Genomic DNA, 20,128 nt, shown 5'->3' with positions numbered 1-20,128 from the left:
CGGATGCCCGTTTGTGAGCAATGGTTGCCCAGCTGTTTGTGTCTCTTGAGACCATGTAGTCAAGCTCATGTGATGAGTATCCCAGGGCTGTATTTGCATGTCAAACCCCCCCAGTTACTATCATTATTAAATCTCCACATATGAAATTGTGCCTTCATTTACTGCTTTAAAAAAATGAAAATATTGCCAACTACATCACCCATAAGATCTAATGTAATGTCCATCATTAGAAACCTTAGCATCTGTGCTGGGGCCTTCCCTCCTGTGACTAGCCCAGTCTACTTCCTCTTCCCTTTGTGAAAGCACCGTCACTCGCCCCGCACTCTTGCTCTTCCTGCCAGGAAACCTGCTATAGCAAATCTGGTACCTACCATGTTGCCACATCTGCATTCTCCTCTTTCCCTTGGCTCAGCTTTTCTGTTTTCATTTTTAAAAACTCATTATTGTCTTTTTTGTGAAAGCATTTCAAGTCCTTTGGAGAAAGAAGCAGGCTATAAAAATAATCCCTTCATTCAGCATCTTTAGGAAGTAGATAAAGCACAAGTTTCAAGATAGCCATCTAATGGCAAAATGGCAGAGCATGGACTTTCAGCTAAAAAAGTGTGTGTGTGAGTCCCAGCACCAGCATTCCCCAGTGCTGTGCCTTTGGAACTGGTTATACGACCTCTCAGTGTATGGGTTAATAACACCTGTGTCATAGGGTTCCTTCAAGCAGTAAATGAGATGCTTAGAAAATCATAAGTGTTTAATTAAAAAATCCTAAGATGTGAGTCATTGTAAAGTGTGGCTCATATCACTTTCTCAGTTTTTATTGGGGGTACACTGTATCTTCTGTCTTTCTGTTATCTTCCCATGGCATAAGGAATTTGTAAGACCGGTGTGAGTTAATCCCCATATCACAACAAGGAGCTCTCTGAGCTTTCTTGCCAGACTGGTCCCAACACAAAGCTCCTGCTGGGTGGGCAGCTCAGCCTGAAGGACCAAGGATGGTATCTCCATGTGGAGCACTAATGCAGTTGTTTCCATCTGTGGCCCATGCACTGATTCTCCATTATCCCTGGTGATAGGGGAGGGGAAATTATGAAATAAGCATCAAGAAATGATCATCTTTGGACTGTCACCACCCCTCACACATCCACCTGCCTTCTATTTCCCTCCTTCATCTTTCTTCCCAGAGCCACTGCCCTTGGACAGTCACCATGGTCTCTTTGTCCGGATGCCCTCAGAGGTGTGGGTCACAGATGTTCCCTCTTCAGCTCTCTTCTCCTCACCCTTGTTCCTACAGGGTTCTTTCTGGGAAGGAGTAGTCTCATCAGATTGTTTCCCTGGGTAAAAAAAAAACAAACAAAAAAAAAAACACTTTCCATGGCTTCCTGCTGACATCAAGTCCGCACTACTTGGCATGATATAGAAACAATACCCCTTAAAGTATTTTTCTGAATGCATCCCCTGTGTGCGCGTGCGTGCGCACACACACACACACACACACTACAGGGGTTTCTAATATTTTGAACAATTTTATGAAAAAAAGTAATATAATATCCCCTTATTTTCTCTCTCCTCCAACTTTTTGGTTTGAAAATAACAAAGCCACAGGAAAAAAAATAGACTGTCCTCACCTAGATTCACTGATTTTTTAATGTTATGCCACATTTGTCTCCCCACTCCCTTCTCTTTCTCATATTGGCCAAAGTGGTATAACTTGCAGACACATGAGACTCCATCCCTGCATACATGTGTACCCATAACCTAGGATGTAGACAATCTTTTGCATAACCACAGTGCTGTCATCATATCACCTATGAAATCCAACAACTCCCTAATGTTATGTTCAAACATATTCAGATTTCCCCAATTATCCCAACTGTGTCCTCCTCCACCCCTGCCCCCCATCCAGGATTTATTCAAGGTTCACCCATTGTGTTTCTTTAGTCTCTTAGCATGGAATCGTTTGGACATCACCCTCTACCCGCTGTGCTTTTCAAAGTATCCAGACTAGTTACACATTATGGATTTTCCTGATCATTTTGTTCCTCTAACCTCTGTTCTTATAGAGGTTTCTGTGTCTTTTTAAACAACTGAGGTGGATTTCACCTCCTTTCCTTTTTCTCATCCGCCTTTTGAAGAGGAGTCACGATGAGCATGTACAAAGGCAGACGGTTAAAAAAAAAAAAGGCAGACGGTAGCAGCCAGAGCTGCTCCATCCATTCATTCTTGCAGCGCTTATTCTCTGCATACCTGTTCTGCACAGACACTGTGTAGCTGCCTGTAGCTGCTGGGAATACTGCCCTGAAGAAACAGGCTGGGATGGGCACTTGGGTGGCTCAGTCAGTTAAGCATCTGCCTTTGGCTCAGGTCACGATCCCAGGATCCTGAGAGTGAGCCCCCATTGGGCTCCCTGATCAGTGGAGAGCCTGCTTCTCCCTCTCCCTCTGCTTCTGCTCTCTCTCTGTCCAATAAATAAATAAAATCTTAAAAAGAAAGAAACAGGTTGGGAGCTCCCCTTCTGCCTCAATTCTGGTGGGGGCTAACCATGAATTAACCAGTATGTAATGGGATGTCAGTCACAGTTAGAAAAAGAAGAGTGATCTTTCCAGTAGGATCATTAGTGAAGACCAGTCTGGGCAGGTAACATTGTGTCTAGATCTGGAGAGGGTGGGAGAGAGAGACAGAGAGACAGTGAGAAGGAAAGCAGGAGAGAGAGACAAGCAGATACAGAGACACGGGGAGAGACAGCCAGACAGAGACAAAGAGAGAGTGGGGCAGCTGGCCAGGCAGTGGGAGTGCAAGCAGCCAGAGGCTCCGTGGGGGTGGGGGTGGGAGTGGGGGTGCGGTCAGAGCGAGGGGGAAGCAGAGTGCCTCTGAGGAGTGAGGGGTGGAGGAGAGGACCCTCCAGGGCCTCCCCCTGTACCTGGCTGCGTGCTCAGCGGTGGGCACTGTGAGGCCTCATCCAGGTCCATATTCCTTCCTTGTATAGCATCTTTGTGGACGATCAGTGAAACACAGCTTTTGGGGAGGGGGAGTGGAAGTTAAGACTGGTGAAAAAGAACTTGCCTATTTACTTATCACCTGTAAAACCTCTCTTGCTTATTTACAGGTCAATTAAAAAACCCTCCTCCATTGCAGAAACTTTAGCATATTATAAAAAGGGGGCTGTTTTGAATCAAAGAAGTACTTGCTTCCCCTTTATTTTGGGAACTGCACCTCACTAGTTTCAGAAAGAGGTGTGACTGTCCTTTAGAGGCTTCATATATCCAAAATGAGATGATAAAACAAGTTGAAGGTAGCAGCCACCTAGAAGCCTGCAGGACAAGCTGCAGAGATGAGCTGTGGCTGCGGTGCCCTGTGGATGACAGTTTGACAGTTCAGAGATCTTGAGATTGCTTAGAACAATTCCTCCCCTGGGAGTTATTTCCTGATTCCCACCACTTCCTCCCCCAAACTCCGAATCATCTTTCCCTCCTCTAAAGTTCTAGGCAGTGGTCCCCAAATGGCAGCGTTTCCGAATTCCACAGATTACTGCCCTCCCAGCCCTCCCTGCCTCCCTCCCCCCACCCTCCCGCCCTGCGGCCCTCTACTGGGCCGCAAGGAATTTCCTGGAATGTGTCCAGGGAATCTGTTCTGTTGAGTTTGATGATTCTGGTGTTCCTTCAGCTTTGGGAACCACTGCCCAATGGGACCTTCTAAAGCAGCTCATAACAGATTTTTTTGTTGTTGTTTTTAATGTACAGATTCTGTGAGGCAAGATTCATATCTGACTTCAATTTTTGAAATCATCTCTTTAGTCTCCAGAGTGCTTTGTGTGGTACAGTTCTCTGTACATCCTAGTACTAATCGAAGAAATGAATAAAGGAGTTTAGCATTCAGAAGCATGGTGATGTCATTCATTCCGCACTGGTCAGGCCTGAGTCCCTTCTGTCCACGGTTCTTCTTCCAAAGTATTGTGCATGGTCATGGCTTGCTGATGCCATCATTTGTGCCACTAGCTCCACCCTCTTTCCTGGTTTCCACACTCCCATATCTTCCCTTGAAGCCCACTGGATCTCATCATCTGGGTGCACTTCCCGGCATGGCCTCTCCCATGTCTCTCTTTTATTTCCAATCTTGGTGAAGGCCACCACCAAGTTCCCAGGCCCCAAGCCACGTTCAATCAGAGCCAGGTTCTGTGCCATCCTGCTCATAAGCATGCTCACCTCTGGGGCCTCAAGACCCCTCACTTCACCTCGCACATTATGTCCTGGTGAAATGACAAGGTAAGAAAACCAACTCTCCAGCCTGGCACACAAGGTGTGCCTCCCTTTCCATTCTCATTGTAGAACTAGTTCCCTGAAGGGATCATCTTGACCCTGTTCCCTGAAAGAGTAAGATGAACCAGTTCCTGAAGGGGTACAATGAACTAGTTCCCTGAAGCGGCCACGCTATCTCAGGATCAGTATTTGCATGTGAAGTTCCTTCTTCCTGGAATCCCTTTACTGACTTTGCCATGTGACTGGCATCCCTCCCATTTTGACTCACAGAGCATTTCCTTCAGGACTTTCCCCTGGTGACCTTTCTTTCCACTTGTCTGAGTTAGGTGCCCTTTCCTAGGTCCCGTGTGTCCTCTAGCATTGACTCGCCACAGTGTAATGTAATTTTAAATCACAAATCTCTGCCACAAGAATATGACCCTCTTTAGGGCTCAAGAAGTCGTTGTTGAATGAATGAATGAATGAATGAATGAATGAACACATGAATGAACAAGCAAATGGGTAGGTGAACAGTATTGACCTTTGAGTTTGTGAAGCTATCTATAATAAAGAAGGAAAATGTATTCTTTTGATTCTTTATTAATAGAGATATTTTGGTAGCTTGAAGCCAGTTCTAAAATGGTAAAACGATGTCGTTGCTTTTATATTCCTACAGGAAATATGGGATGTATAAAATCAAAAAGGAAAGACAATCTGAATGACGAAGGAATAGATTTGAAGACTCAACCAGTACGTAATACTGACCGAACTATTTATGTGAGAGATCCAACGTCCAATAAACAGCAAAGGCCAGTAAGTAGATAGTCTCAGGGGAGAATTCCCACAGCAGGATCAAAGCATGGCTGCGTAATTTAAACGCCAAATCTGTAACGTGTGCATGCAAAAAATCAGATCCATCACTTGGGCCTCAAATAATTTTTGATATGCTTTATAACTTAATCCTTTAAAGAGTTTGTAGACATTCTCGAGATAACCAGGCCACTTATTACACAAGAAAGGGCCTTTGATCCTCCTCTCATATGTAAAGAAAATCATCTTTCATATTGCTGGTGCAAAGACCCACTCTTTATATATAAAGATAAATCTATTTATCTGAACTCCTGTGACTTAGGATAAGTGGTAAGATTAGCGCAGTGGTCTGGGAGCAAAAGGAAATTCTGCATTCAAATTGGAAACTAAAATAAGTGCTAATATGCCCCTTGGCATATCACATTTTATCCTATATCTTGTCATTCTTCAGTTAATTCCAAACTGTACAGATTCCAAGTTGTCATGACTTATTATAGAGAATTAAAAGATTAAAAAAAATGCACAGCTAATTCTGTCCCCTGACCTTGGACATTAAAGTATCTATACCAGAAATTTTATATGTGTAATATGCTGTTCAATGAAGTTGGGAAATGCTGGGCAAAGAAAGACCTAATACTTTCCAGTTTCATGGAGAAGAGAAACAGAGCATTTAATAGTTGGTATGTTAAATTCACTTTATTTCAGATGTAAGATCTTTTGTCCTTTCCATCTATTTTATATATATATATTAAATAGGAAATGTAGGAATTTATATATGTATAAATTCCTATAGCCGAGTTTTTATAGAATTCCTAAGCATTTAAGCTGGAAGCAGCCTATTTCAAATTAGCCCCAATGCCTTTATTAACAATTTTCAAGTTGTCTCCAGCCTGACATGTTTTAAATATAATGCCTTAGCATTAGAGAAGTATATTATTGTTACCAAGCCTTCTACAAGCTCTTTCCCACCACTCCCGATTATCCTGTCACTATGAGCTATGTCAAAGTCTCATGCCACTGTTGAAATTTTTTTTTTTCACTGTTGAAATTTTGAAGTCACTGTTGGCCTTCTATAAAAGAAGTGAAGATGAAGAGTGAATATATTATTGCTATTATTGTACACAATGTTTCTAGTTAGATAAATTAATGGTATAATTATATATATGAAAACTCAAAATGTATGGCTATAACTTTAACAATTTAGTGACGATAAATACCTAAAATACCTATAAAAACCTTTAAAACATTACCTAAACAAGTATAAGTGTAGAACTATATTGTGTAAACATAATTAATAGAAAAGAAAATGATTTAAGGAATTGGAGTTACACACAATTTTCTTATGATAGATTTTAAGAGATCTCATTAAAAGAATCTGGTCTCCTATACTAGGCATTTTACATATTTTGAACCCAAGTTTTCTTTTGAAATGATGAACAAACATGCCCTTTATTCAGAAAAACAAAGGCAAATCATATAAACTTACATTTTTATTCCTATTAAGAGTAAAAGAGGTTAAAAATTGAGTTGGAAAGCAGAAATGGTAAACAGGGTTGCAATATTGCGACTCCCTCACGGATGCTGTGTTTTAGTCTGTGCCTTCTGTGCCTTTAACCATCCATCTCTGGTTAAAGTTGCCCTTGTTTCCTGAGCCCATTAGCTTGGCCTTAGCCCATGGCCACGGATAACGCTCCCATCTGTGGCCAGATGTGCCAAAAATGCACACACCCTGGCTTGGTGTCAGAGGAGCTCTGATGAGCCGGTGAGGTGGAATCGATGGAATGCAACAACACCCCGAGGAAAAGACATTTTAAAGAGAGAGTCATGGCAGATGAGTTGCATATATGTATTTTGGGCTTCTAAAAAGCCCGTTTGCAAATTAAAGACTCTTTGGTATTTGAAAATCAGCTTGCTGCTTTCAAAGTGATTTAATTAGTTTTTCATCTTCTAATTATTTCCTCTAAATCATTTGTAATTGATCATGTATCGTAATTATGCAAATCCACATGATTAAAAATATCAGTCTAGAACTTCTTAAAGTAAGTATTCAAGGATAACACGGACTCACGATGTTCTGATACCGGGACGTGCAGTCATGCCCCCTCCTCTGCTGCCCCGACCTTGTAATTAGAGATTTTATCATGGGCTAACTTTCATCAGAAATTTAAATTTCAAAAAAATGAAAGAAAGAAATTTAAATTTCAGTGCAAACTGTTTTTGCCTCATTCCATTCAGTCACTTAATCAAAGGGAAAAGTTGCATAAGATTTGTGGGCATAGGCCTTGGACAGTACTTTCCTTACCAGGGGCCCATGACTTCTTACCTCCTCCCCATGATCACTGAGAGAAAAAGGAATTTGATTTAAGAGATCATTAAGGTGGCTTTGTGTCCCACAGACCCTTCCTGCTAATTCACCTCCCAGCCAAAGTAATGGGGACGCCATCTGTCCCCTTGACAGAAGCAGGGTCAACCTCAGGAAGCCTGGATCCCTCAGGACTTGTTCTCAGCTGCTAGTGACAGAGGCCTGACTGGTTTTATTTCTAAACAAGTCTGGGAAACGTGGAGATCAGTCCTGGGTAAACTGGGGGTCCTGGAGAGCCAGCAGGGACCCAGACCATCCCTGTCTTCTGCTCTGCTGTCCCTGGTGCCTGGCTTCCCTGCTCAGACTCCAGCCTGTACCTGTTCACTTCCCGTCACCTCAGGCAAATGCCTGCTTTCAGGAGGGAGAGCCCTGTCTCTGAGCTGTGTAGGTGGGGACACAGCTCGGCAACATGCTTTCTCTGTTCTCCTCTTCTTCCTGGCTTCTTAAATTAGCCATTCTAAGCCTTATTTGCTACCATGAGAAAAGTGATATAATGTACAACATGAATGTGAGTAAGAAAAGCTAAACATGAAAATCTTTTTCCTAACAAATCTTCTTTCCTAGGTTTCAGAATCTCAGCTTTTACCAGGACAGAGGTTTCAAACTAAAGGTATGTTTACATGGCAACACAGTGGGGTTTTTTGGGTTTTTCCCCCTTTCTTTACAGTTAGAGATGCTATAAGGTAGTCAGCTTGGGTATTCTTGTTTATATTTTCATTGTAGAAAAATACATGGGGTCACCTGGGTGGCTCAGTGGTTGGGCGTCTGCCTTTGGCTCAGGTCGTGATCCCGGGGTCCTGGGATCAAGTCCTGCATTGGGCTCCCTGCAGAGAAACTGCTTCTCCCTCTGCCTGTGTCTCTGCCCCTCTCTCTGTGTTTCTCGTGAATAAATAAATTAAATCTTGAAAAAAAATACATGTAGTATAAAATATATCATTGTAACCATTTTTTAGTGTCCAGTTGAACAGCATTAAGTACACTCACATCATTGGGCAGCCAGCACCACCATCCATCTCTGGAGCTTCATCATCTCCCCAAACTGGAACTCTGTCCGAATTAAGCACTAACTCCCTGCTCCCCTACTCCCTTCAGCCCCTGGCAGCCACTATTATACTTTCCATCTCAATGATTTTGACTACTCTAGGGACCGCAAATAAATGGAATCTTAGCGTGTTTTTGCCCTTTCATGTCTGGCTTATTTCACTTCGTGTAATGTCTGCAGGGTTCATCCATGTTGTAGCTGGTGTCAGAATGTCCTTCCATTTTAAAGCTGAATAGTATTCTGATCTGTGTACAAGCCACATTTTGTTTAGCCATTCATTTGTCACTGAACATTTGGACTGTTTCCTCCTTTTATTATTATTATTTTTAAAGATTCTATTTAATTGAGGAAGAGAGAGAGAGTGAGTGAGCATGACCTGTGTGGGGAGGGAAGAGCAGAGACAGAGGGAGAAGCAGACTCCCCCCGAACATGGAGCCCAACATGGGGCTCCGTCCCAGGACCCTGAGATCATGACTGGAGCCAAAGGCAGACGCTTAACCAACTGAGCCACCCAGGTACCCGTGTTATCTCTTTTTAGCTATTGCAAATAATCCTGCTCTGAACATGGCTGTATCATTTCTTAGATATAGAGCTGGAATTAAGTATAGTGGTAGGGTCTGTATGATTGGAGATAACATATACTGTATCCAGTGTGTGTAATATGTTACTTACTGCAGACCATGTGGGCTCTGAGCCCCCACTAGGCAGGAAACACACTCATTATTCATTATGTGCCTGATAAAGACTTGTTAAAATGTTACCATTGATGGATTCTTGAAAATTTTCCCTTTCCTCCTTCATCTTTAGATCCAGAGGAGCAAGGAGACATCGTGGTAGCCTTGTACCCCTATGATGGCATCCATCCAGATGACTTGTCTTTCAAGAAAGGAGAGAAAATGAAAGTCCTGGAGGAGTAAGTACACCTATGCACACTGTGCCTGCTGTCCCTTTTCTCTAGCCACTGAGTCCTGTCCCCTTCGATTTGCTTCCAGTAGCCCAGCAATAACCAGCCTCGCTGCCTCCTTGCTGCTAGCAGGGCTTTGGAAGTATAAGGAATATGGCCAAAGGGATCTTCCCGCCCTCTTGTCCTGACTCACAGACCTGTGGCTCAGACCACAGGATCTCAGTACTGAGAATATGGATTTCCCCCTAGTCTTGCGCACATTGTCATCTTGGCCTGCCAACCAGGATTGGAGGAGGGAGCCCCCTTAGTAAGTACAAGGTGCTAAGTGGTTAAGAACAGTTATCGCTTACTGGCTGAATGTGAACCTGGACCTAATCCTGGCCCTGCCTCTTGAGAGCTGTGTGATCTTGACGAGTCACTTCAACTCTATACCTGAGTTTCTTCACTTATGAAATGGAAACGGCAGTACCTCTGTCGCCGGGGTTCATATGAGAATGTTGTGTGCATGTGTGTATGCAAATAGTATAGGCATCCAGTAGGCCACAGCCTGGTGTCAGTTGTGGTTGTCCTTCAAGTCTGACAGTCCAGGAACCTGACTGTGTGGGGGAATTTGAGGATCATAGTTGAGGCTCATGAGGACCCCTCCACTCCTGTCTCCTTCCCTGGCCCTGGCCTCCTCCTTGACTCCATGCTGAGGACAAGAACGTGGGGATGAGCCTACCTGCTTGGAATTGCTTTATGGTTTCTATTTCTTATCACCAAGCATCTCCCTATGGAAATGGGATGTTTTAACAAAGGTGTTTATAACGTCAGAGCTGTGGTTCACTGTTCTCTTGACTCCTATTTCTGTAAGGATCCTACGGCATTTCTTAGACATCCTGGGAGAGATTACAAACATGTTGCTTCTGCAAGATAGGAACCATTTTCACCAACTCTTGTGTGTGCAGCACTGAGCACAGTGACCCAGTTGTGAGGCTGTTTTCCTTTGCCTGAGTCTCTACACATATTTTTATTTCAGCAAAAGGAGTGAATTTTCCCACTGGATTCTGGGGTTCCAGGGATCTTCCCACCCTCCCTCACCCCCTAAAAACAGACACCTTAAAACAACTGCTATTGCAGCTCTTGACTCTTTAGATCCAAACACTTATTTTTTTAAAGATTTCATTTTTTTTTAGAGTAACCCCTACCTACACTCAACATAAGGCTCAAACCCACAAGCCCGAGATCAAGAGTCACATGCTCTACCCACAGAACCAGCCAGATGCCCCTGCATACAAAAACTTTTTGATGTCTCTTTCTATTCCAGACTTGGAGAATGGTGGAAAGCTAAATCTCTTTCAACAAAGAGAGAAGGGTTCATCCCCAGCAACTATGTAGCCAAAGTGAACACGTTGGAAACAGAAGAGTGAGTCCTTACAGTTGCCATCTTTGATGGTTTTGTTTGCTGCACTGGCTTTCTTTTGCATTCCTTATCTTTTTCCTTCCCTGGAGCATAACATCTATGAAATGTGAAAATGTCTTCTCAGGTGGTTTTTCAAGGATATAACCAGGAAAGATGCAGAAAGGCAGCTTCTGGCGCCAGGGAACAGTGCTGGAGCTTTTCTTATCAGAGAAAGCGAAACATTAAAAGGTAGGAAGTGTTTTAAGTCCTCTTATAAATCACTACTTAGGAAATCATTCTTAGAAATTTAGCATAGATTTCTTATTTAAAAAAAAAAAAAAAAGGGACGCCTTGGGTGACTCAGTGGTTGAGTGTCTGCTTTCGGCTCAGGGCATGATCCCGGGGTCACGGGATGGAGACCACATGGGGCTGCTTCTCCCTCTGCCAGTGTGTCTGCCTCTCTCTCTGTGTCTCTCATGAATAGATAAATAAAATCTTAAAAAAAAAAAAAAAAAAGAGAGATGTGCTGGTAGTGAAAGTGTTATAGTTTGATAACAATAAACTCAAATGATTAGTTTTGCTACTAAAAGTGACATAGAAAGCAGACCTAATTACGGCCATTTCCTACCAAGCTTTATGTTTGCTGAGCCTCCTACACTATGATTAAGAGTAAATCTTGAAATTTTTAAGAGGAAGAAAATCAAAATAACTTTCCAATTCAGCAAAATAATAATAATAATAAATCTAGCCTGAAGAAGGAATGTGACATGTTGGTAAGCTACAGAGCAACAACATGGTAGCTTCATGTGTCAGGTAGACTTTTTACAGGACTTAAAATTATGCACTACATACATACTTGATTTACATTTTGCATATTTTATGGCCAAAAATGTGGACTACAGTGTTGGGTAAAGCAGATCTTACTTGTAAAATACAAGCATAATCTTTACTTGTGTTTTTCCCCCCACAGGAAGCTACTCTCTTTCCGTCAGAGATTATGACCCTGTGCATGGTGATGTTATTAAGCACTACAAAATTAGAAGTCTGGACAATGGGGGATATTACATCTCTCCACGAATCACTTTTCCTTGTATCAGCGACATGATTAAACATTACCAAAGTAAGTGAAAATTGAAGGTTGGCCAAGACAAAACAGATTTTTTGTGAACCGGAGGGGGTCAAGCACTTTTTTAGATTAAAATTCTTCTACCTCATACTTCTTTTGGATGAAGTTGGAGGATCATATTCTGAAATTGATTCTAAGTTAATCTATAATTAACTATGCATCTACAGTCAGATTTGATCTTAGTGAATAATTATCCCAGCTCTTCCCACCTCATCTATGCTGTTTGACAGTTAATGTTCTAACACTGTGAAGTGGAAGATGAATATTCTTTTCACGTAGTGCATATTTTTATAACACATCTTTAAATATTTGGCATCAGAATGCAGATTTGCAGCTCTGTGTCTTTGTATATATATGTGTATATGTCTGGGTAAAAGAAGACAGAAATAACAAGAAGAAAATATTTACAAGTGGCAATTCAATGGTCCTCTGTCTCCAGTGCCACGGGTTTCAGCCCTGTGAAGCCAAACCCATGGGTAGTCTTTATGTTCATTCCCTGTGGGGTTAAAGTCGATTGTAGGGGGCAGCTGCAGGAACTGTTTACTTCTGCTCCTCACTCCGAGGGGATACACATGGTAGGTTTGCAAATGGTACTAATGGATACAATCAAGTGTGTTTTAATCACATATTGTTTTTCCAGTAAGAATTTTCAAAATTACAATTAGACAACAGGTACCCCCATAGGATTTTAGGTTCTAGATTACGTCCAGCTGGAAATGATCACACTAGGAGTCGAAATTTCTTCATAGATCCTAGTAAAATACAAAGTAGGACATTTCTTAACCTTTTTTTTTCTCTTTCAAATTAGAGCAGTCAGATGGCTTGTGCAGAAGATTGGAGAAGGCATGTATTAGCCCCAAACCACAAAAGCCATGGGACAAAGATGCCTGGGAAATCCCACGGGAATCCATCAAGTTGGTGAAAAGGCTTGGTGCCGGGCAGTTCGGGGAAGTCTGGATGGGTGAGTGCGTGGCTCTGGATGAGGCGACCAGAGAGTTAAGGGCTCAAGCAAATTTCTGTCCATTTTCTCAGCCGAACATTAAGCCATGTCAGAAGCATCACTTCTTTTGTTTTGCTCTGCCCACCTGGCACGAAAAACTGGCCTGCAAAAATGGTTTCATTGGCCTTTCTTCATTGTAATTCTCTTTCTTCTTTTTAAACATTTTTAAACAATTTTTTTAATGTTTAGTTGAAATATAGTTGACATATAATGTTATATTCATTTCAGGTGTACATTTCAGTGATTGGACAATTCTATATGCTGTGCTCTGCTCATCATGGGCAATGTAGTCACCATCTATCACCATACAACATTATTACAATACTATTGACTATCTCTTCTATGCTGTATTTTTCATCCCCATGACTTATTTATACTATAACTGGATGTTTGCACCTCTTCATCCTCTTTACCTATTTCATTTCTCCTCCCCGTAGTGACTCTCTTTCAAATTAAAAAGTGGGTTTTTCTCCTGATTGTTTTGTCTACTTGTTCATGATTCTCTCATCACCAGATTCTCATTACCATATTTTAAGTGCAGGAAATTTGCCTCCCTCTCAGAGAAAATTATATTCGGGGTGAGGATTGTCCTTACCAGTGGGTATAGTAAGAAGCATCATATTTATTGCAATTTCTAACCAAGAAAGTTTCTAAAGATGCTCCAAGTGCCACCATTGATGAATCATTCCTTACTGTTAAGTCCTGCCTTCTCAGGCTGACAAGAGGTACAATGAAATTAGAGCAGTGACTTCTCCAGGGGCTTTTCCCCCATCTGTCTTTTCTAAAGTTTTTACAGTGAATGTGATTTTTTTCTTTTATGATAGAATTTTTAAAACCTTTTTTTTTAAAAAAAAAAAAAAACCCGTGTTCTCTTTGAGGATACAGTTGCTTTTGTTAAGGATGATATGTGAGGTCATACACATCTTATTGGGTCACTTTCTGTAGTAGCTTGGTGTGACTGAAAGCAACTATATTTTCTAGAGAGACGAAGGAGTAGCAGCTTTTAATAACATGCAGTCCCAGCCGAGCAGAAACTAAACTCTGAGGCTGCTGCAGTCACATAGGCATTTCACTTGCCCATCCAGGGGTCTGTGAGGGAGAGGTTTCTCCTTTAAAATCCTGCCCTCTGGGATCAGAGTACTGCCAATTTTCTCCAGTTACTGTTGCTTTAGTTGAAGCATCTTTTAAATGCATCAGATACTGACACAGTATGCTGTGAACATATCATGGAATTCAGGTAAATTATAATTACACAACCTGACTCTCTTCATTTTGGTTGGCATATTCCAGAACCAGTCAGTAGTGCCTACGAGGCACACCATCTCCATCCCAGTCAGCAGATTCGTGGGTGTGAGTGTGTGCTCCAGATGTGGCCTCTGCTTGTTCACACTCTGTGGCCCAGGTCATAATATCAAACTCCCCCTTTATCTATCTGCCTTTTCCCCTTTTTTTTGAGGTAAAATTTATGTAACATAAAATCAGTCATTTCAAAGTGAACGATTCTGTGACATTTACTACATTCACATTGTTGCACAACTACCACCTTCACCTAGTTCCAAAATATGTTTATCACCCCAAAAGGAAGCACTGTCCCCATGAAGCAGTCATTCCCCATTTCCCTTTTCCCCTAGACCCTGGCATTCTTCTTTCTGTGTCAGTGAACTTGACTAGTCTAGGTACCTCATGTAAGTAGAATCATCCAGTATTTGCCCTTTTGTGACAGGCTTATATCACTTAACATAATGTCCTCAATGCTCATCCATGTTGTAGCATATGTCAGAATTTCATCCTTTTCTATGGCTGAATAGTGTTCTACTGTATGGATATACCATAATTTGTCCATTTATCTGTTGTTGGATATTTGGGTTGTTTCCACCTTTTGGCTATTGTGACTAATGCTGCTTTGAACATTCATGTACGATTGTGTGGACAAATGGTTTCATTTCTCTTGGGTATATATATTCTTTTAGGAGTGAAATTGCTGAGTCATATGGTAATTCTGTTACTAACTTTTTGAGGAATCATCAAGCTGTTAGCTGCTCATTTTTTAAAAAGCCACCTTCTTTATTCCTCTTTATTCCTCTGAGGTATTTGTATTTATTTCTTTAAGTTTTTTGGAAACCCACAGAATATGGGCAGGAATTGTATAATAAACATTGCAAACCCTCACCTGGGTTCACCAATTAGTGATTTGCTATATTTGCTTTATCTCTTTTATACATACACACACATACATATTTTATTTTATTTTTCTTGTTCTTGTTGAGTCACTTGAGAGTGAGTTGCAGATGTGATGACTTTTCACCCCTAAATACTGAAATATGTGTCTCTTAAGAGCAGGGCCAATATAGTACATGATGCATTGGCCATGTTTAGGAGCTCTAACATCAATACATACTATTATCTAATACAGAGTCCAGAATTTCTCTAGTTGTCCCAGAAATGCCCTTGAGCTCCCTGGGATCAGGTATTTTCATTTAGTTTACATGTCTTCTGTATCCTCTATTCTGGAACAGCCCCTCAGCCCTTCTTCATCCTTTATGACACTGATGTTTTATAGAACATGGGTTGGTTGTTTTGTGAAATGTTCCTTATTTGGGTTTTTCCATGATTTGGCTCAGGTGATGCCTTTGCATGTGAATAGTATCTAAGTAGTAAGTGATGCTGTATCCTCAGGGCACACTTCCCCAAATGTGTCTTCTCCAACCCTACTGACTCACTGAGAGAACCAGGTATCTGCCTTCTCCTTCTGGCCATCTGAGTGCTCTTTCCTCCCTGTATTTACTGCGACTTTGACTGGGGAGGAGACGATGAAGTAGAAGGACAAGAGGAGGAGAAGAAGGAAAATCCAAGCTATACAGTGACCACTGGCCCCCTTCTAGGCACATATTCATCCATTATCTCTCATACTCAAGGCAGTAACCCTGTGAGCTAGGAATTATTGTCATCATTTGATAAACAAAGACACTAGACTCAGATGAACGACTTGCCCAAAGTCATTCAAAGCAGTGAAGAAGCCAGCTGCTCTGGCATCCTGAGACCTGGACTTGCTTGCTAATAAGCTATTTACAAGTTAATTTGACCTCATCAGTTTCCTCATCAGTAAAATGTGAAACAACTATCTCCTCAGCTGCTGAAATGAGAATGAGATTATATACCTTGATGTGTTTCTTATAGAATATGGTTCTTTGCACTCTGATTTTATTATCTTTATTTTACAGTATTTGACCATAGTCACTGGAAGCTATATTTCAGTGGATTTCCCCCAATTTCAATCATGAGTTCAAACTATAAATAATCCAGTTAGACCTGCCTGTGAATGTTTGCCAATAGAGGAATTGCATACTTGTCCTGAAGAGAAAAGTAGAGGGAGCTTAACTGGGGTCTAGTCATCTGCTCTAAAACAGTAACCCTGCATATGAAATGATGATTTGGAGTTTTGTTCAAACTTCCTCATGTTCAGCTTCGAGGCCAGGATAAAGGCATCAAACTACATGCTATTTGCACTGGAGAGATAAGAGATAAGATCTGCTAGTCTGGGAAGTTATCGATTTGAGGAGAAGAGATTATGCTAGTCCTCTCATGTTTTCTTAAAATTGTCTTGAGAGTTACTAGCAAGTAGAATGGTAACCTCTTTGCCAGCTTTGACTTGTTGATGCTCACAGGTGACATATGCCAGCCCAACTGGGCCAAAGAAACTGACAAAGGGGTGAAGCTAGCGTAGCAACAGGGGGTACACCCTAACTTCTGTCCTGAGTGCTGAAATTGTCACCTGCAGCTCGAGCACATTGGTCTTTCTGAGGTTAGGAAAACCTCTGCTTCCAAATGCAGATATAGTAGATTCTCCTGCCCACTGCTCACCCTTTCCTGTTCATGAGCTTCTGCTGGCTGCATGCTAAATGTTCACGCTGATGTTAGAGAACATTTTTTTTAGCATGTGCCCAGCTGGTGGGAGAAACAGATTGAGAAGACAGGAGAAATGAGGCACTGGGAAATATGTAACCGTCTATCCTGAGTGTTACTTGGATTTAAACTGAAAGAGGGTAAAAATCTTGTGGAAATTCACCATTTGAATAGATTTGCTAATCATTTTGTATGTGTGGTAAAATGCATTGACATTAAATTTACCATCTTAGCCATTTTTAAGTGTGTCATGGACATTCCCATCATACAATCAATTTCCAAAGCTCTTTTTATCTTGCAAAACTGGCTTCTATACTCTTTAACCAACAATTCCCCTTTCCCCCCTCTTCCCAACCCCAGTCAACTGCCATTCTACTTTCTGTCTTTATAAATATGACCAGCCTAGATAGCTCAAATAAGCAGAATCATAAAGTATGTACATTTTTTGTGACCTGCTTATTTCATTTAGCATGTCCTCCGGACTCACCCATGTTATAGCATGTGACAGAATTTCTTTCCACTGTAAAGCTAATATTCTATTATGTGTATATATCATCATTTGCTAATCCATTCATCCTCCTCTGATAGACACTTGGGTTGAGTCCACCTTTTGGCTATTGTGAGTAATGCTGCTATGTACATGGATGCACAAATTTCTCTTTGAGACCTTGCTTCTAATTCTTTGGGGGTATATACACAGAAGTAGGATTGCTAGATCACAGGCAAATTCTATATTTAATTTTTTTGAGGAACTGCTATACTGTTTTCCCTAGTGACTATACTTTAGATTCCCACCAACATCCATCCTTCCTTCCTTCCTTCCTTCCTTCCTTCCTTCCTTCCTTCCTTCCTTCCTTCTTTCCTTCCTTCCTTCCTTTCTGAGGTAGCCATCCTAATGGGTGTTAGATTGTGTCTCATTGTGGTTTTGGTTTGCATTTCCCTAGTGATTAGTTATGTTGAACATAACTGTTCATGTGTTTATCTTCTCATGTATTTACTGGCTGTTTATATGTCTTTTTTTGAGAAATGTCTATTCAACTCCTTTGCTTAGGTTTTAATCAGGTTGCTTAATTTACTAATAAAGTTTTACAAGAGAGGCTCACCTAAAGGGTTATAATAGAACCTAGCTTTTGTAGGCATGGTGTGAGGATCAAATGACATGACTCAGATGAGCACTTAGTGGACAGGACTCAGAGAACCATTGTTATTATTAAATGCTGAATTTTCTTGCAAAGAAAGTATGGTAACATTAGTGCAAAGACTGAAATAGGGGAGATTACTCAGGATTTCCTTACTCAACAAAATGTTTCTTGTTGTGTTTTTTTTTTTCTTTAGATTCATTTTAGAGAGAGAGTGAGCATACACACGTGTGTGTGCATGCAGAAGTTGGGGGAAGGGCAGAGAGAGAAGGAGAGAATCTTCAAGCATACTCCCTCCTGAGCATGGAGCCTGATGCAGGGCTCAGTCCCATGACCCATGAGATCATGCCTTGGCCTGAAACCAAGAGTCAGACACTTAACTGATTCAGCCACCCAGGCACCCCTATTTCCTGGGGGTTTTTAAATTAAATTTTTTATTTTGAGATAATTATAGATTCATATGCAATTGTAAGAAATAATAGAGAAATGAAAACATGTCCATGCAAACACTTTTACATGAATATTTGTAAGAATATTATTCATAATGGCTAAGGAGCATAAACAACTCACATGTCCATCAGTTGAATGGATAGAGAAAAGGTAGTGTATCCATACAATGGAATATTATTCAGCAATAAAAAGAAACAAAGTACTGACACATGCTTCAATGTGGATAACTCTTATGTTGAATGACAGAAGCCAGACAGGCACAGAGGACCACATATTATGTGATTCCATTTATATGAAATGTTGTGCCAGGCAAATCTATAAATACAAAGTAGATGAGTGGTTGCCTTAGGTGGAAGGTTGGAAAGATGGGGATTTGACTGTTAATGGATATGATGGAAATATTTCAATTATTGTGCTGATGGGCTCACAACTCTGAATATATAAAAGCCAATGAATTGTATACTTTAAACAGGCAAATGGCATGGTATACGAATTGTATTTCAACAAAGAGGTCCCATGTAACCTTTACTCAATGATATTATTGCTGGGATATTGACATTGATGGTTGTTTTTTAATCATGCTTCTCTCTTTCTAGTCTTAAAGAAAGGAAGGAAGAGGAGGTAGGAATGGGGTGGGGAAGGAAGGAAGAAGAAAGAAAGGAAAAAAGAAAGAGAAAAGAACAAAATAGAAACTTCGACCTGGGATCCTTTGCAGATATGGTTCTGTCAGGAAGCTCTGCCTTGACTATTGAAATCACATCATTATGTTGAGTGCAAATGACGGAGAAATACTGGGAATAAAACCAAAAGAATAATGATTGGTGACATTATTTTCTGCAGCAGAGGTCAAAGAATGCCCCTCTTCTAGGTGTGTCTGTGTGTGTCATTCCAGCTGTCTGAGTGCTGGTGTAAGAGCAAGGTCTGCAATTTAGGGCTATCTGAATTTCGTTTTTTATTTCTCTTTTTTACTTAGTATCTTATTGCTCAAGAGATGAGCAGTCTAGTTTTTCTCTTTGATAGAAAAAGAAGAAATTAAAAATTATTTCACTGTTAAATTAACCAACTAAATTCTTATTTTTGTGTAGCTGGAGGAATGGTTCATAGACTACTAGTCACATTTCATGGGTTGGACTTTTTTGGTCTGAAAAGCAGTGAACAAATACTAGGAAGTGACCTGTTCTAGGGGAGGAGAGGTGGGGATAAAAGAAAAGAGTTTCTCCCTCAAGCTGTTTCCTCTCGTTCGTGTGATCCTCTTGACATCTGGCTTGGTGACACGTTTTTTTCCACTGTGGATTATTGGATTCAGAGGGAACTGACTGGTCAGTGAAGCCAAAGGTGATGTTTTGTGTTACCACTTGGTCTACGAAGAGACTTTGTAGAAGAAAGGGAACTTGTTTTGAATTCAATTTTGCTGGATAAATTTTCATTTGAGCCAACCACCTTGAAATTCATCACCAAGCAACTTCCAAAATCAACTGCATGCATCCTTTTTTTAAAACCAGATTTCTATTTTATGATACTTAGGGGCTTTTTAGCAAATTAGTCACACCTGAAAACGGAGCTCTCTCAAATTGTCACTACCAACTTTTTTCCTTTTTTTTTTTAAAGCTTTTATTTATTTATTTTTGAGAGACACTGAGAGAGGCAGAGACATAGGCAGAGGGAGAGGCAGGCTTCCCATGAGGAGCCTGATGCAGCACTCGATCCCAGGACTCCGGGATCACGCCCTGAGCAGAAGGCAGATGCTCAACCACTGAACCACCCAGATGTGCCCACCACCAACTT

At 41.1% G+C, this 20,128-nt stretch overlaps 1 protein-coding gene across 4 annotated transcripts in view; it reads left to right on the top strand.

The window, feature by feature from the left end:
* LYN (LYN proto-oncogene, Src family tyrosine kinase) overlaps positions 1-20,128 on the top strand; it is a 115,082-nt gene that overhangs the window by 49,808 nt on the left and 45,146 nt on the right. For 2 of the 4 annotated variants that reach the window (XM_072804592.1, XM_072804595.1), the window contains exons 2-8: positions 4,903-4,976; positions 7,963-8,008; positions 9,248-9,353; positions 10,651-10,749; positions 10,871-10,974; positions 11,696-11,845; positions 12,660-12,812. In XM_072804592.1, the coding sequence (XP_072660693.1) occupies positions 4,908-4,976; positions 7,963-8,008; positions 9,248-9,353; positions 10,651-10,749; positions 10,871-10,974; positions 11,696-11,845; positions 12,660-12,812 (727 nt within the window). In that variant the 5' untranslated portion in view covers positions 4,903-4,907. Of the gene's footprint in view, positions 1-4,902; positions 5,040-7,962; positions 8,009-9,247; positions 9,354-10,650; positions 10,750-10,870; positions 10,975-11,695; positions 11,846-12,659; positions 12,813-20,128 lie in introns of all 4 variants that reach the window. The other 2 variants (XM_072804591.1, XM_072804594.1) reach the window with 1 other exon arrangement.

The sequence above is a fragment of the Canis lupus genome, chromosome 28 (assembly GCF_048164855.1).
Source record: "Canis lupus baileyi chromosome 28, mCanLup2.hap1, whole genome shotgun sequence".
Taxonomy (NCBI): domain Eukaryota; kingdom Metazoa; phylum Chordata; class Mammalia; order Carnivora; family Canidae; genus Canis; species Canis lupus.
The sequence above is the reverse complement of the archived record's forward strand: the minus strand, read 5'-3'. Positions and strand labels throughout refer to the sequence as shown.